Source organism: Polyodon spathula, chromosome 5 (genome assembly GCF_017654505.1).
Source record: "Polyodon spathula isolate WHYD16114869_AA chromosome 5, ASM1765450v1, whole genome shotgun sequence".
NCBI lineage: Eukaryota > Metazoa > Chordata > Actinopteri > Acipenseriformes > Polyodontidae > Polyodon > Polyodon spathula.
The window spans coordinates 34141283-34157465 of record NC_054538.1 but is presented as its reverse complement, the minus strand read 5'-3'; the positions used below and the strand labels follow the sequence as shown (position 1 = coordinate 34157465).

At 34.8% G+C, this 16183-nt stretch overlaps 1 protein-coding gene across 2 annotated transcripts in view; it reads right to left on the bottom strand.

The window, feature by feature from the left end:
• Positions 1–16183, bottom strand: part of LOC121315885 (ezrin-like) — a 29403-nt gene that overhangs the window by 12765 nt on the left and 455 nt on the right. Inside the window, exons 2-4 of one of the 2 annotated variants that reach the window (XM_041250442.1) lie at positions 15260–15363; positions 8267–8350; positions 2335–2430 (exon numbers count right to left, since the gene is read on the bottom strand). In XM_041250442.1, the coding sequence (XP_041106376.1) occupies positions 2335–2430; positions 8267–8350; positions 15260–15271 (192 nt within the window). In that variant the 5' untranslated portion in view covers positions 15272–15363. Of the gene's footprint in view, positions 1–2334; positions 2431–8266; positions 8351–15259; positions 15364–16183 lie in introns of those variants that run through there. The other variant, XM_041250443.1, reaches the window with a different exon arrangement.

The following is a 16183-nucleotide window of genomic DNA, read 5'->3' as shown; positions in this document are numbered from 1 at the left end:
CCTGGGAAAGTTTGTTGCATGCAAACTCTCCTAGGCACTCTCTCAGATAAACACATCTCGTGTTATGCCCATGTGCATCATGCTGTAGCAGTGCAGCTAATAAGTGTCCTACTTTATCGTGTGGTGTATCCCTTCTATTCCACAAGTACTGTAGAACCTCAGCTATGAACACCTTGAATTGAGGTTCATAAGAATGCAATGTCTAATTCTCATAATTCATTTTGAATGGTTACAATAAACAACCTTAATCTACTGAATAATGCAAGGATACAGCACAGTAATGTGTTTTGAGACAGGAGTTGACCACCACACACAGTATGAAATCAATCAATAAATATTTATTACTTTTCATGACTCACGTGCATCAACATATGAAATGAATAGAATGAATTAAGAGAAAAGAAATAGGCAAGTATATGTTAAAGTAACAGACATACTAATGTTAATAAACTATCAAACTAAGTTAACACAGCACCCCTACGCACGTTACAAAATGCAGCAGCAGCACTAGATTCATTATAAATAGCTGTACAGGAGCAATATTCAAAATATGTACAACATTACTTAACAGAATGGTGAAGCAACTCACCAGAATGGAAAAGACCAAATTATGCGATGACTTAGTGTCTGATTCAGGATTTTTTATTTTTTTTTCCCCCAGGAGCTCAAACAATTTAAAACTTTTTGTAACAAGAGAAACAGTGGTGCATTTTGCAGTTTATTTGCATGCCATTTTGTAGCAATGAGGTGCACTAGTGAAAATCAGAATATAAAAAAAGGCAACGATATGACGGCAGTTCTGGAAAGATTTAATAAACCAATCAGTGTGCCTCAAGACACACTCGCCACTTTTGAAAAATGATTGAATAAACCCTCTGAATTCAAGTTTGATGATGATGAGATATCAGGTTACAAAACAGTACTGTGTCAGTTGTGAACAAATCGCTAGCACTGCCAAAAAGGTGCTCTTTTAAGCAAAGTTCCTGTTCCTTTAGGCGGAGCACTTACAATTGGTAATATCAGTTTCACCACAACAGTGTTCTCTTAGGAGGTGTTCTTATACACAGAGACTTCTGTATTGAGTTCACAACTGTAGCAAAAACACAGATTTATATGTCCATGAAACCTGGATTAACAGTCTTATTTTTATTTTATTGTAAACAAAATGCATTTGTCTAGCTTGCTCAGCCATCCAGACTCCTTTGGCTTGATAAAAAAAAACAAACAAAAAAAAAAACTGCGGTTTAAAATTAAAAGTTGTCCGTACTTGCTTTGAAGTCTGTCAGACATGGCATTGTTGGTACAGTAATTTTGCCTACTTCATGACCAGCACGGCGCTTATGGAGCGCTTTATCAAAATCCTCACTAGCTTTGCATACGACGCATCTGTTTTTAACGCTCTGCTGTCTTTTGTCTCTGTTGCAAATTGTTGGGAGTTTTCTTTGTCTTTAATATTGCTGAACATTTCCCAAATACCACTGCTGAGGATCATATCGCTGCAAAGTTTTTAAACATTTTCTCTTTCAACAGAATGAGACACACGATTGTGTTTCCCAGTTTTTACAATTTCAGTACGCTTGCGCTTTTTCAATTGGTTTCCGACTGCACTGTAGGAATGGTTGAGTGATCGCACGCTTCCAGCTAAAAAGTGGGTTGTTTGGTTGGCCAGTGAAGTTTGGTGGTCGTAACTGAGGTTCTACTGTACCATATAACAAGACATCTTGCAATATTTTACATTTAACTATTGCAATAATAATGTACTTTTTTTGTGAGCTAGACCTGTGCGGTATACCAGTGTCGAGTGTAATAAAAAACTAGCCAAGTGAACATTCCACAGCTGGAACATCTGACTGCAGAGGCCCTGCATACAATAAATATGGGTGATTACACCGTGTAACAATTTGTTATTTTTGTTCCTGGGTAGTAAGTGTTATTTCCTAATTGCTTATGCCTCAAAAGTATAGAAAATGGCTATTATTCCCCACAAACTTTGCTTTTGTGACCAGGACAGTGATATTTCAAAATATCACTATTTACAATGGGAAAATGGGAAAATGTGTGTCTTTTTGTTCACATAAAGTCAGAAAAAAACAACATATGAATCCAAATTAACATGTATTTATACTAAAGTAATACAAAAATGACTACAAAAGATTTAGAAGTGAGTAGTTTTTCAAGATTTACGTCAGTCTTTTGGTCAGACTTTATTACTGACTGCTACTCAAGTACTCAAAAACATCTTAAATCAGTTAAACACCATAGTCTCATCTCCATAAGCAAGACACATACACTGTTATCCACTATATATCCCAATGGTAGGAAATGAACCTTTACCTTTTTATCCAGCTTCAGCCATGTCTGGTACCCTTTGCTGTCCATATACTGAAGTCCAAAGTACCACACTTCACGCAATCCAATGGTTTTAACCACCTGTAAAATTAAATTTAGACACATTGAATAATTTGTGCTGTACACATTTAGTTATCAGAATTCAAGACAATAAGGACTACTTCATTTAATATAGGTATTTGTCCAGGTCAGAGTTGTAACGAGCCACCAAAATTGGGACTCGAGACGAGTCATTGGGGACTAAAGACTCGAGCCGAGTCTTTGACATGCTAACCTCGAGTTGAGTCACCAATCTGGCTCGAGTCACTTCGAGTCACTAGTTCTGTATTGTACGTACTAGTCAGAGGTTTACATTCATGTATTCTACATTATACAAAGTACTAGTATGTGCAGAAAAATGAATTAAAGGCAACCGCAGGACAAAAATAAAAAAAGCCTGTATACATATTGTATTGGTTCTGCATTTAAACGGTTAAAAAAACAAACAAATTAAAAAGCATTTAGGAGGACTCCAGAAGGACGACTTTTTTTTTTTTTTTTTTTAAAATCAAGCACCCACACCTCAACACGAACATTGGTTTGACCCATGGTCTGCACTATTCAGTGATGTGCATGCAACAGAAGCCACTGGTAGATTACAAAAACGATTAAACTTAGGTTAAGTAGTGATTAGTATGCTTTTATTCTGTATTAATTAAATTATATTCATTGAAAAAGGCAAGAGAGAACCAGGTTGTTATTTTTTTTATTGTTTTGGTTTAATATAATATAGCAGGTTAATGTTCCTATTCAAGTAGGCTACAATAGTTTTTTCTCATTAAAAAGTTGTCGTTGATCTTTGTTGAAATTAATTTTCAGCTTTCATATTTTGTTGTGTACTACTCATAGCTGCTTGTCTCGTTCATGACATTTTTCAAATCAAGTAAGCTTATTTGTGTATAAGAAATGACAATAGAGTTGCAGCCAGTGTCATCTTACTTAAAGGCACTCAAGCTGAAATCGTAAAGTAATTTAAAAGTAGGCTACAAACGTGGCAGTGGACTGTCTCTCTTTAGCACATAAGAACTTGCAGACTTGATACAAGTGTGTTGAGAATTTAAAAAGAAAGCATTTTATGAGATGTTTAACTAGAAGTACCTGGAACATGACTTCACGCCCAGAGGTTCCGGGGCTATGCCCCGGCACAAATTAAGAACCGGTTCTGAAAGTTTAAGATATCTTGATTTAATCTGATTAGTTTTACAGGAGATTAGCAATCTATACATTAAAAAAAAAAGTTAAATACAAAATTGAGACGCACAATAATGTGGTCATACTTGGCCCACTTACATTCACTGTATAAATACCTCTTTCTCTCTGCTCAGTTGGGTTGGGTGTTTAGTAATGAATGATACCACAAAACAAAAGAACATATCTAATATTCTCACTGACACTCCCCCTTATAGTTTTGATTCAGATACATTAACCAAATGAAAGAATTTGGTGGCATTTACATTTCATGTTGAGATATTACTGCAAGGTTTTAACACATAGGAGACAAATAGAAAAATACAGAAACTGAAGCAAAATGTTATATAATTCACAGGTAACAGAATCTGTACTACATATCTCTCCTTTTAGTGTAAGCTGAGCTATGGAGTGTTTTTTTCCACTAAATGACAACTAGCCATTTTTAAGCAACAGATACTGTTTCACAAAAGCACAAAACATAATAAAAAGGTGTTTGTTGGAGTCCTATTGGTATAACAAAACATAATACTGTACTGAAAAAAGTACAAAAAAAAAGATTTTAAACTCTCTCTCCAGTCACGACTCATACTTAATACACATATACATCAAACTTTGTTAAAGTTTGATGTATATGTATGTTAAAAGTAGATGATGATGTACAGGAAAGAAAGAAAAGAAACGTTTTAAGCCTTAGTTAAAGTCTTTCGCTAAGACTTTAAACATAAACCTCTAGTTTCACAGACCCCGATTAAGACTGACCTTGGTCTACCTATTAGTTTAGGTAAACCTCCAAATGTTTGCAGCTTTTATTAGTTTGCAATAGCTTAACAAATTGTATACTGTAAACAATGTTTTATTCAGAATTGGATTTAAAGGGAAATTTAAAAATAGCTACAAAGCACCAACTCCCTTAAAAGATATGGTGTCCATAAATAAATAGATAAAATACATACAACCATACATACATTAAATACAGAATAGTGAGCACCAAATACTTTCCAAATTATTTACTTTTCAAGCTTTCACTAGGCAAAATTGTACTTACTACAAAAGTTTCAAATGCATTCATTACCTTTATTTGTGTGCTAAAACAACCTGAAAAAAAAAAAAACCTCCTAATCAGTGCTTTTTCTGCCATGTTGTTTAATTTGCCCAGGCATTATTTTAAATATCAAACATCGACTACCTACTCATTTTGGAAAAATTGTGCCTGACTTTAATTAATTCAGATTCTCATTTTAGCTGCTGAATAAAAAAAAAAAAAAAACTAAAAACCTACCAGTATAAATTAATGGCATATGTTTTGAATGCAGTTTTCATATTGTTGCTTTACAGTGCTGGCAGGATGCAGCCTGCTTGTTTCTAAATATTAAAAGCAAACTCCACCACTGCAGGAACTTTTAGTGTACTCTCCATTCTGTTTTGTTTTTTTTGTGTGTGACAAAAATCACTATTTTCCCTCAGGATTTTCTGTGATCAGCGATATCAGAAATCTGTACACATTTTGATTCTGGGGCTCCCTGCTGCTTGTGACGTTATGATCACAGAATGGTGCTATAGGCTAGAAAGGTGTTTTCTATTTCCTTAGCAATGGTCTTAACAACCACGGCAGGAACCTGTTTATGTGCAAAAGGACAAGATGACTGCGTGTGCTAGAGAGGGGCTGCATGTATTGAAAATGAAATAAGTTTGTTATTGATTTTATCATAAAGACAACGACGAGTCAGATGGAGATTTTTTTTGCCTGACTAGTGGAGTCACGTCTTTTGAGCAGGGACGAGTAAAGTCTTTGCTTGCAGGGTCTTGAATCAAGTTGAGTCATTTGATGACGATGACCCGAGTCAAGAAAAATTGCAACTTGATTCCGAGTCGAGTCATTGATTCGAATCATTGCAACTCTGGTCCAGGTATTACCCGAATCCACCTGAAAGCTTAAAGCAGCTGGTAAATGAATAAATGAAAACCCCGAAAGTGTATTCAATTGTTAAAACACAAAATTTGCTAACATTATAGAAACTGAAAAAAAAGTGCCTGGCATTCAATACTACCATTTATACTATGTATTATAAGATTGTGCCAAAAGGATAATACCGACAACAAAGAGATCCAGCAGTTAAAGGCTTATTTAGCCATAGCTGTTTAAATTACAAACCACTTAAACAACAATGAAGAAAATGATGTTACAAAACTTTCCCAGGCTTTCAGTAAGCTTTGTTGTTTCCTCATGTTTCCTCTTTTGATCAAAATGCCATGAGAAGATCAGGTCTTTGTTTATACAATGATGGTTTGTAAAGCAACTTCTGTAAATGCATCACACAACTTCTATTCTCTTACTGAAGGCACAAACTGCAATACTCTATGATGCAGAATTTTTAGGCAATTTTTTATTTTTTTGGGGGGAGGGGGTTCACAGATCCCAGCTTTCTGTTCACAGTAGTTCCCGCTAACAGGTTTACATTTGGGTTTAATTTTACATACGCAAAACCACTTATGCCTAAAATATCCAGAACTGACAAAGTTTACCACTAGGAACCTCTCAAATACCAAAACTTTAACACAAGTTTAAAAGACTGAACTGTACAACTTCATGTGTACACTGGATAGTAGTGCTGTACTGGATTGGAAGGGACCTTGGTTAACAGAATTGCAAGAAACAGCTTCACCTTTAACAAACAACTCCCCCACCTTATCAAAGCAGTACAGCCCATTTTCCTGCTGATAACAGGGCTGTTTCATTCAAGGCCTGTATGAGTAAACACTGTAATCCAGCCCTAGTTATCAATTTGAGTTATCTGGATTTATCAATATGTGTAAGTGAATTTAACTATTTACATGTCTCATAACTTCTAAGTGTATAAAATTACAAGTCTGTGAGGCAGTTAACACTACGTATCAATCATTTTTCACACTAAATAAAAAGAGAAATTTTAAACAAGTAATGTTTACTCAGGACTAGATCTGTGAATACCAAGAAAACTATTGGTGTCCAAATGGTTTGATACTCACTAATCCACAGTTTAAATATTCAATTATGACATAGTAGTCTAGTATAGCAATCAATCGTAGCTATATAGCAGTGCTGTAGAAAATCTAAAGCACATACTTGAAAAGGTTGTTTAAATTGTTTCTAGTTTGTATGCTCTAGTTTGGGATCTGGGTACTGCTAACAAGTCTATCTCTATTCAGAAGGATTGTTCTCCTTGGTGATGCACCAACAGCCAGGCTGATTGTCACCTTGTGGAGTTTGCTTTCTGGCTACCATTCATCAACAAGATAAAAAAAAAATTAAAAACCCACAACATATTTGTTCAGGACTGACCCTTCAGTATCCCAAAATGCAAGAGAAGACATTACACAATGACCTGATAGTTTCCTAAATGACAAATTCAATACCTGTATGGGCCCACACACAAATACATTTATTCTTTTAAAAATCAAATGATAATCTTAAAACCTGCAGACTATCGTTCCTATCGAAATCAAACACGTCACTGTGTGTGCTAAAAACTAGATTAACGAACCACTTGCATTTAATAGACTTAACTATAACTATCGCAATGGATACCCATGGAATGTTACACATTAAAATCAGGTTAACTGATTAAAGCACAGCAAAGGTTGGTGTAAACAAAGAAAGGGGATGTAGTACGATTAAAATGAACTCAGACGACAGAAGGAAACATTATCATATCTTTCAAATACCAAGTAATTAAAGGAATGCCTCAGAAAAAATAAAATAAACGTATTACCTTCAAAGCAGAAAAAAATAAACTGTCCTTTTCACAGTGAAATCTTATCTAAAAAAGAATGGGTTGCTAAGCTTCATAAAGTGCAGACAATCAGGAACCAGAACTCAGTACAGGAGACCACCATGACCTACACACTTACACTAAATGTCTACTTTTTAATTCAACAAAATGGGAAGGGCAGTTCTCTCTGCCACAGATAGATTGAAATGTTTCATACAGAATGAAATTCGTGGAATTTCATTCACCTGGAATAGTAACATGTCTTATGCTAGAACAGATTTTTATAACAGGCATTTATAAGTTCATTAATCAGGGGGCATTTGGAGACAAGTACTGTAGTTTAGAAAACAACCAGGTTCAGTTAAGCCACAGAAAAATCACAGTAATTAATCTTAAACTGAATTTAGCTCCCTGCTTTCTAAGGTTATGTGTTTGTGATTACCAATAATCTATAGAGCTTGTGAAATGCTGTAAACAAGAACAAGTACTTGTGTGTAAGGCAACTGAAAATTTCAACGCCATGGTGATTAAATGCTCTATATTTCTCTGCACAACTTACAAACTGATCTGAATTAGTACCAGACCCTTAATACTTTCAATCAGCATTCATATTCTACTCTCTGCCTTCTACTTCCATGAGCAGAGTCTCTATATTAAAGTGTACTGCTTGGTGTATATGGACAGTATAGCCAGACTTAAAAAAAGGAGATCTTTCAAATATTTGCCTTTTCTTGGGTACAGGTAATACTTTATCTAAAGTCCATTCTTGCAAAAGGCCTATTACAGGTCTGCCAATCCAAGAATCAGTCGATACGATCACTCTTTGAAATAGCTGACATTAAAAGTAAGGTAGTTACTGCCACATACAACACACACCTACATTTCTGAAGTAAGTGAGCTCATACCAGATCAAAGCCAAAGAATTAGAAGAAACCAACCTGGTCGAAGAGCTGTTTGCCGGTTGTGTTAGACTGGATGGCAAACTCCAGCTCCGCATCCATGCTGGTAACTCGAACATTGATCTGACAAAAACAAATGCAAAAAATATTAGGAGGAACATCTATACAAAAACATTGCATTTGAGGTGATATTTAAGTCACCAGACTTAACTCTATAATGAAGTATAGCTTTGGCCAAAAGTTTCGCATCACCATACAGAATTAATTTTGCTTCATAAAGTCGAATGCAACCTGCTGAATAATGTTGCGTTAAGACAGTGACTTGCACATCACTTTGTAGTTTTCCACATACTTAATGAAAAACTGAAGAAAAAAAATTAAATTAAATACTGAATGGGTTCCGGTAGACACTTGCGATATAAATTTTACAGTTTGTTTGATTACATGATAAATAAAAAGTTAAATTCAGTGTTTTTTTTTTTTGTTTTTTTTAAAGTTCGTCATGTCTCAATTCTAAAATTCTAGGTAATGTAACCCTTTTGGCCAGGCCATTTAAAAGGCAATAGTTCACATGAGATTGGTCAGAAGATTTCAGAATACAGCTTGCAAATTTGCTAGACATGAACATAAAAATGTGGACAGTGTTCCTACAAATTGTCATACAGAAACAACAGTTTTACTCCACAGTGCAAACTGCTACCATTATGCATAATTTCATTAACGTTCAAGTTGACAGACAAATTGTGAAGTTACGTTTAATTGGATGTGCCTTCACATTGAACATTCTACAATTCAGTTGCTTAGTGTTTTTTAAAAAGAAGTTTCATAAGCCACCATTTGAACTTTGGAACAATAAAACAGTTCTGTTTGGTAAGTGATGTATCAACTTTTAAAATGAGAGGCAGCCCTGTGTTGTAATAAAGAAATAGTGAAACTAACACAGGGTACCACACTTGGACCAGAAAAAAGGTACTTTATAAGCAAGGTAAATTTAATCCAACAATGCCTTTATTTCAATTCACATAGGGAAAAGTGGTCTATTTGAAGAAACACAACACATTATTTGTTTATTTAGCAGACACCTTTATCCAAGGCAACTTATACGAGGGTATGTGAACTATGCATCAGCTGCAGAGTCAGTTCCAACAACGTCTCACCCGAAAGACAGACAACAAGGAGGTTACGTGACTTGCTCAAGGTCACACAGAGTCAGTGAGTGAGCTGGGATTTGAACTGGGGACCTCCTGGTTTCAAGTCTTTTCTTTAACCACTGGACCACACAGCCTCCATATTCAATGAATTTAAAATAATATTTTGTAGAAAAAGGGACAAAACTGTATTTAACAACTGTAAAACATTATTATTGAATGTATCCTTTTCAAGTAACTTATAAAACAGTATAGCATTAGAAAACCCTTTTGTGCACAAAAACCTTCTTCTTGACAGTGGTTTGATTGCATGTATTAAACACCTATAACAAATATCAGGATTTTGATAGCAGTATGCAATATCCGAGGAGTACGCAACAGCAGAGTACATCTTAAAGGGTGTGTTTTGATAGTAAATTGCTTGTTTGGGTCCTGGTTCCATGGCTTACAGTGGGTATCTTATATACTGTGTGTATGTTATTCCCAGGTTCTTTATAGGCGAATTCCACTGTATAAAATATTAACATTTTTGCATAGAGAGACACACCTGTGAATGTGATGAGATACTTCTAAAGCCACATTTACATCTAAAGTATTAATTTACAAGTACCACCTGTAGAGTTCAGCAATTAATTTAAAATTAGCTTGGATTACAATTTATACAATTAAGAGCCCTTGTACATTACAAGTGGAAAAGATCACCTGGACCAGACTGAGGCAATAGTTAGTGCTTGAGAAAAAGCACTGGAAGTATAAGAAGTGTCATTATCACACAGTTAAAAACAGGGAGGGGAAATGTTATTGTCCAATACTTTGATTAAATCAGGTTTGTTTAATGCTTAGAAACATATGTTTCTGAACAATTTTAATATTTTTAGTCTGCCATAAACTTCTCTGACTAATATTTCTGAAGCTCAGATTAAACAAGCTACAGTACATGTGTGCGTATCTTTGCAAGATTTTGTAACTGGAAGAATCTTTGAGGAAAGTCTATTGAGCGAAAGTGTTTACACTGAAAGCCCTATTTCAAATACAGTGGTTGAGCAATGCCACATCACTGCGTAATTATTGGAGAAATAACCTTTAAACACAAAATGAAGACAACTATCTGCCTTCAATATTGCAGCAATCCTGGGGAAGTAGAGCCTATGAACATACATGGCTAATAAAAGCGGTAATTCGCAGTGCTAGCCCTCGAATCATGGGCACTAGTTACCAGCAGTTGGTGGATTCAATTTTAATAAACCGGGGGTGTTGGTAGGCCTGCAAGTCGGGAAGGGCCCTTGTTAATCCCTGTGGTTAGCGTTATGTTATTGTGTTGCTTTGGATATCACTCACAGGTGGAGCACACAAGGGTTGGTATAAGATTGAACGTCATAGGGCGCTACACCTCTGACATCAGTAAAGGTACAGGGAGTTAGGTCAAATCCAGTTTTCTTTAAATATAGATTAAAATGTCAGTGACACACTCCACATACCGTCATCACTACAGAAAACCTTTTACAATCAACCTTTCACTTACAGAGTCACTTTTAGGAGGCGATTTATGGAATAAGTAAAATGTGGTGTAAATGAGACATTTTTATTACAGTATGAAGCCCACAACATTAGAACAACTTCCTGAATATCAAACTTCTATTCTTCAAGAATATCAAATGTACCAGCCTTTTAAGAACTGTGTTTATGCTTTGTGAATAGAGCTCTAAATTAATCTTCAATGGTGGAGTGTTTCAAACCCCAGTTTTCACCCTTTTGTTCTGGATATACTTGCACATTAGACCTGTCACTTACCTCAAGTGAACATTTTGGAATCCATCTCAATACGTGGGAAATTTAACAGAAACAATCAATTAACACTGTTACACAATATTTCCTATCTAGTACATTATCACATTTTGGCAAAATGGCGTACGTGCATAATATAATGCATTTTAATGGCCATTTCTCCACTAGGGAAAGCAAGAAAGAAACTAAGTATACCATAAAAGCACAACATACAGACAATGCGACCCACTGTACAACCCAAAATCAGGTTCTCTCAACAACTTGTGCTAAAGAATGTCCTTAGCGCACTCCATCAAAATTTCAGGAAGCAGTTTTGTTGATTTAAAGGGACATGTCTACATGTTGGTAGAAAAATGTAGAAAGGGATAGTTTATGTAGAAAGAGGCATACAAGCTACAAGTTTCAGTTCAGAATTAGGAATTCTGTTCAAAATAGAATTTTTAAAAACTATAACAATCACAATTCAACTTCTCTCTGTTTACAGTTAAGTTTTATTTACATGTTTATTAACAAATACAACAGAAACACCTTCAAGCAAAACATTCAAGCCAGAAATAAATTCAGAACAAAAATGATGAGTGTAATGGTAAATATTACTAATACAATCCTAAACATACAAATTAAAAAAAAAAATAATAATGGAAAAATGCTTGTGAATTACGTGGACAGAAAACACCAATACATTTTTTGATAGGAAATCTTGTTTTTTTTGTGTTGTCCATCAACATTCTATCTACAATTTCTACATACTGTAGAATAGTGTCCCCTGAAATCTGAAGCAACAGATTTAATTTTAAATGTTCTTGCAACATGTAGAGTAGTGTCCCCTTGACTTTAAAGTGTACATAACATACATAAGGGCACCTTCAGAATAAAGGTGAAATAATTCCAAACATGGACAGGTGCAACTCAACCAAAGAAATCAAAGCAAAAAAAGTAAAAATGTCCTGAGACAGAAAGAAGTTCTTGCTCTCAATGGATACTATACTGATCTGAGGCGTTTAATACAGTACTTTAACATATGAAACTCCAGTTCTGTCTGCAGTTTAAGCCACTTACAAGCCTTTGATAACACACACTTGCAGTTACTTGCTTTAAGTTGAAAACGTAAACTCCTTGAGTGCTCTGTGGTGTCGTTGAAAAACACTCAGAGCACACACTGACCGTTCCAGCTTCAGAGTTGGATTCTCAGAGCGTTCACTTTCAAAATGGCTGAGCTAAATCAAACTGAAGAGCAGCAGTAGTAATTACACTAGAACTAGACTTAAGAGTTGAAAACCCATGTAAAAAAAACATATAAATTAAAAAATCTGTTATATCGGTCTAAGAAAAAGCCATTAAAACGGCAGAACTGCATAACGATCATAGTTAATAATAGTACAATCAGTATAAAAGGTTCCACGAATGACCAGCTTGAATTTCCATCCTCACTTTCAGATTGAAGATCTTGTAAAACTTTTCCAAAACCGTTTTCAATTATTCAGAAAACCATAACTTCTGTGTTCTCACTGACGACTTCCATTTTCAAACTGTTTAAGGTCTTTGAAAACTAAAGAAAAAATTCATGCTCTGACTCAAACCCCTGTTTTGATTAACCCCCCCCCGTCTCTCCTAGTACATGCCGAAATACATAAATGTTCAGCACTGACAACCTTATCTATAAAATATTTTACTGGATTACGGTTTAAGAGGGTGTGAATTTCCTATTAATTTCATTAAAACGGAATTATAATTTAAATGAGGTAGATTCATATTTATGTTAAATAATTTTAGACAAAAGGTAATGCAGATTCAATAAGGGAATGGTCTTTACATGCAAAATTCATTTCAAGTGCAACAACCTCTATATAATCAAGTCAAAGAAATTCCATTGAAAATGAAACCAGACCATTGTTAAACTTTTTTTGTTTGTTTGTTTTAACTCATTTTGAGAATAAAAACTGAAACCAAAGACATTTCTTAGTTCTTGACGTGAATGCCGATGCAGTATTTATAATTTCCCATCACTGCATTAATGTATTTAAAACATACAAAACAATAAGACTTTGTAGTATAGGCAAAGATAAGATTTACCTTTATCAAGAACTACATAATTAAATAACCACACCACATCTCAAATTCCACACGGTTGCAGCATTTAGAATGAATGACTGGAATAGTTCCAGTGGCAATCAGTTACTCACATTTACTGAGGATTTTGTAACCTGACCTGTAAGTCCTACTGTAAAGTTTAAAAAGAACTCAGTGTAAAATTAAGACAAAATAACTAAAACTAGAACAGTTCCATGGATCACTGATACTTCAGGTCTTTTTTGCAGTTTAATATATTTGCAATTACCCTCAGTTTTGGTTAAAACCACTGCAATCTTGCCATACTTAAAATGTAATCCCAGAATCTGCTTTAACCTTCATGCAGGTCTAATGCCTTAACCAAACACCAGGTTCTTTGACTTTTCTAATGTTCACTGTAGCTATGGAAACACTTCCTAAAAATGCAGTGACTGCAGTAACCCAAGACTGAGTCTGAGACCAAGAATGTGCAACGTGTTACTTCTCTATCGTTTAGAAGTTTCTTATTTTTCCCCATCCAACACACACAGGTGTTAAACTTTGACTACCGTCATTGACATATAGTTTATTGACTTGTCCGACCAAAGTACAAAGCTGACTTTTACAGCTGCATATTTATACTGGTAGACTGTTTGAATAAACACAAAACAATTTATAAACTACTACAGTGACAACAACCACCTGTACACATTACTCCCTAAATGGTTTAACGGTAAAAAGTTATTGTATATCAGTAAATTGTTCATAGGGACAAATGACTGAAAAAGGTGTGGGAACAAAAGAGCATTGAGCAGATAAGTGGATTAAAACCACACCTAACAATTCCTGCTTTGTTAGTATGTTTGCTTTGCTATACATATCGCAGAACTGATAAAAGGGTTGTGGAATACTGCATACCGGTAAAGTTTCTCTACACAGATAAAGTGCATTACTTCAGATTTATTTATATATATATATATAGATATATATATATATATATATATAATATATATATATATATTAGAGAGATATATATATATATATATATAAATAATTTTTGCTATGTTTTACTATCAAAGATTACACCAGCTAATTTTAGGATAATGCAAATATTTCAGACTGCGGTAAAACAAAACTTAAGTTTAAGTTTGTAAAGACCATTTTTCTGAACAATGTGGCACATATGACAAGCAATAGGTTTGATTAGTATAATAAGTGATTGTATCTAACCAAGTCACTGCTATGCATAAATTCATTATATTATATATAAGTTAAAACAAACAAATGCATTGGTAGCAGACACACCTGTAAAATCACCTGAAACAAACGGCAGTTTTGTGAGACATAATCATGATAGCTGTACAATGCAAATATACAATTAGGAACTGAAGTGATAGAGAAGCAGTCAGGTTTTACCTGCAAGACACCACATGCAACTATGCTCCAAAAACAGGTTGTCTCCCACCGACTTCCAGAAATTGTACTGGCAGGAGTATTTTTGTCTAGGGGATTTTTTTTTTTTTTTTTTTTTTTTGTAATGGAGTGCTGTCACATGGCACCAAGCGACTACCTTAGCACCTGGAAAAGCATGCTCATGTATCTTGTTTGGTTAATCACACAGGATTCCTACTAGCTTAATTTAATATCAGTAATTCAAAAATAAATAAATATCATTTTGATTTTGGAAATAATGTTAATGAAGGGCCCATATCACAGTCAATGGCCACAGATTAATCTAAAATACAATACCAGAAATACCAATACCAACTACAGTCCATGGTGGCAGAGGTAAAATAGTGGTTAGGAGTATGCATTTGAAGAAACAGATTACTTTGGGCTGGAAAGTCTCACAAAACACCACCAAGTGTCTATGGCTTTTTCACCTTTTTCTCCCAGAGCTTTATTTTTTGTCTGCTGAATACAGTTATACTCTCTCTTTCAACCAGCGTGAACTGGAAGGCCGTCTTTCCCTTACATAATTATTTCAAATTAAGTAATAGCTCTACATAAAGAAACGACCAAAGAAATCAATGTACTTGAATGCACTTACTGGCTTTGGCATTTTCAGTTGTTTTCACGGTTTCCTTCAGAAGCAATCTCTCCTTCCAACTCTCTCGACACAGTACTGTAGGTTTCTTTTCCCCAAATCCGTTCCTAAATTAAAAGAACAGATTGAGCGACTTCAGAAACCGCTGTGAGAAGACTGTCGTTCCTTCAACCAACTGCTGCCTGTAAACTTGGCTACCGAAATAAATATCTGTGAATAACTGTTGAATTTGTATAGAGTCACTGATTAGAAATAAGCCTCACCCTCCAAGCACAGGAGTCCATGTGTACTAGCATTACTTAAAAGGTCGTCCGGTCCCCACCCTTTTAGGTAAACACTTAACTCCGCACCTTTACTAAAGGCGTGATCCTTGAACAGACAAAAGTTTAGGTTCTCCTAACTGTATAGTAACTGATTAATACATTTTGATATTACACCTTTAATTCTTCAATGACACAATAAGAATGTACAAAAGTAGCAGTTACTGCTTGGCCATCCCTTCACAACTACGGTAGTTAAGAATTGCGATAAAAAAAAAGGCAGAATTATTATATTTGTGAATTAATTTGTTATTTTTGTTTCAATGTCGCAAACAGGGCACACAAACCAAAAAACGCAATTAGATCGTTATTATATTTCAATATAGGCTATATTGTAGTTTTTAAATCATTGTTAATATTTGCCATACTTTGTATTACTTTCACACATTAACCAATGGCAAATCGGTTTTGCCGCAATGGTAAAGTTGTAAATCACGCATTCGTCTACTGTTGCATACAGTAGACGAATATCATTTTTGTTTTGTTTTTAACGGGACCAAAACACAAGCAATACTAGATTAATGCTTTTATAATCTGATGTTATTATTTGATCAAATCCACTAAAACGGTACTCTTATGTGCTAATCAAATTGCCATCTACCAAATT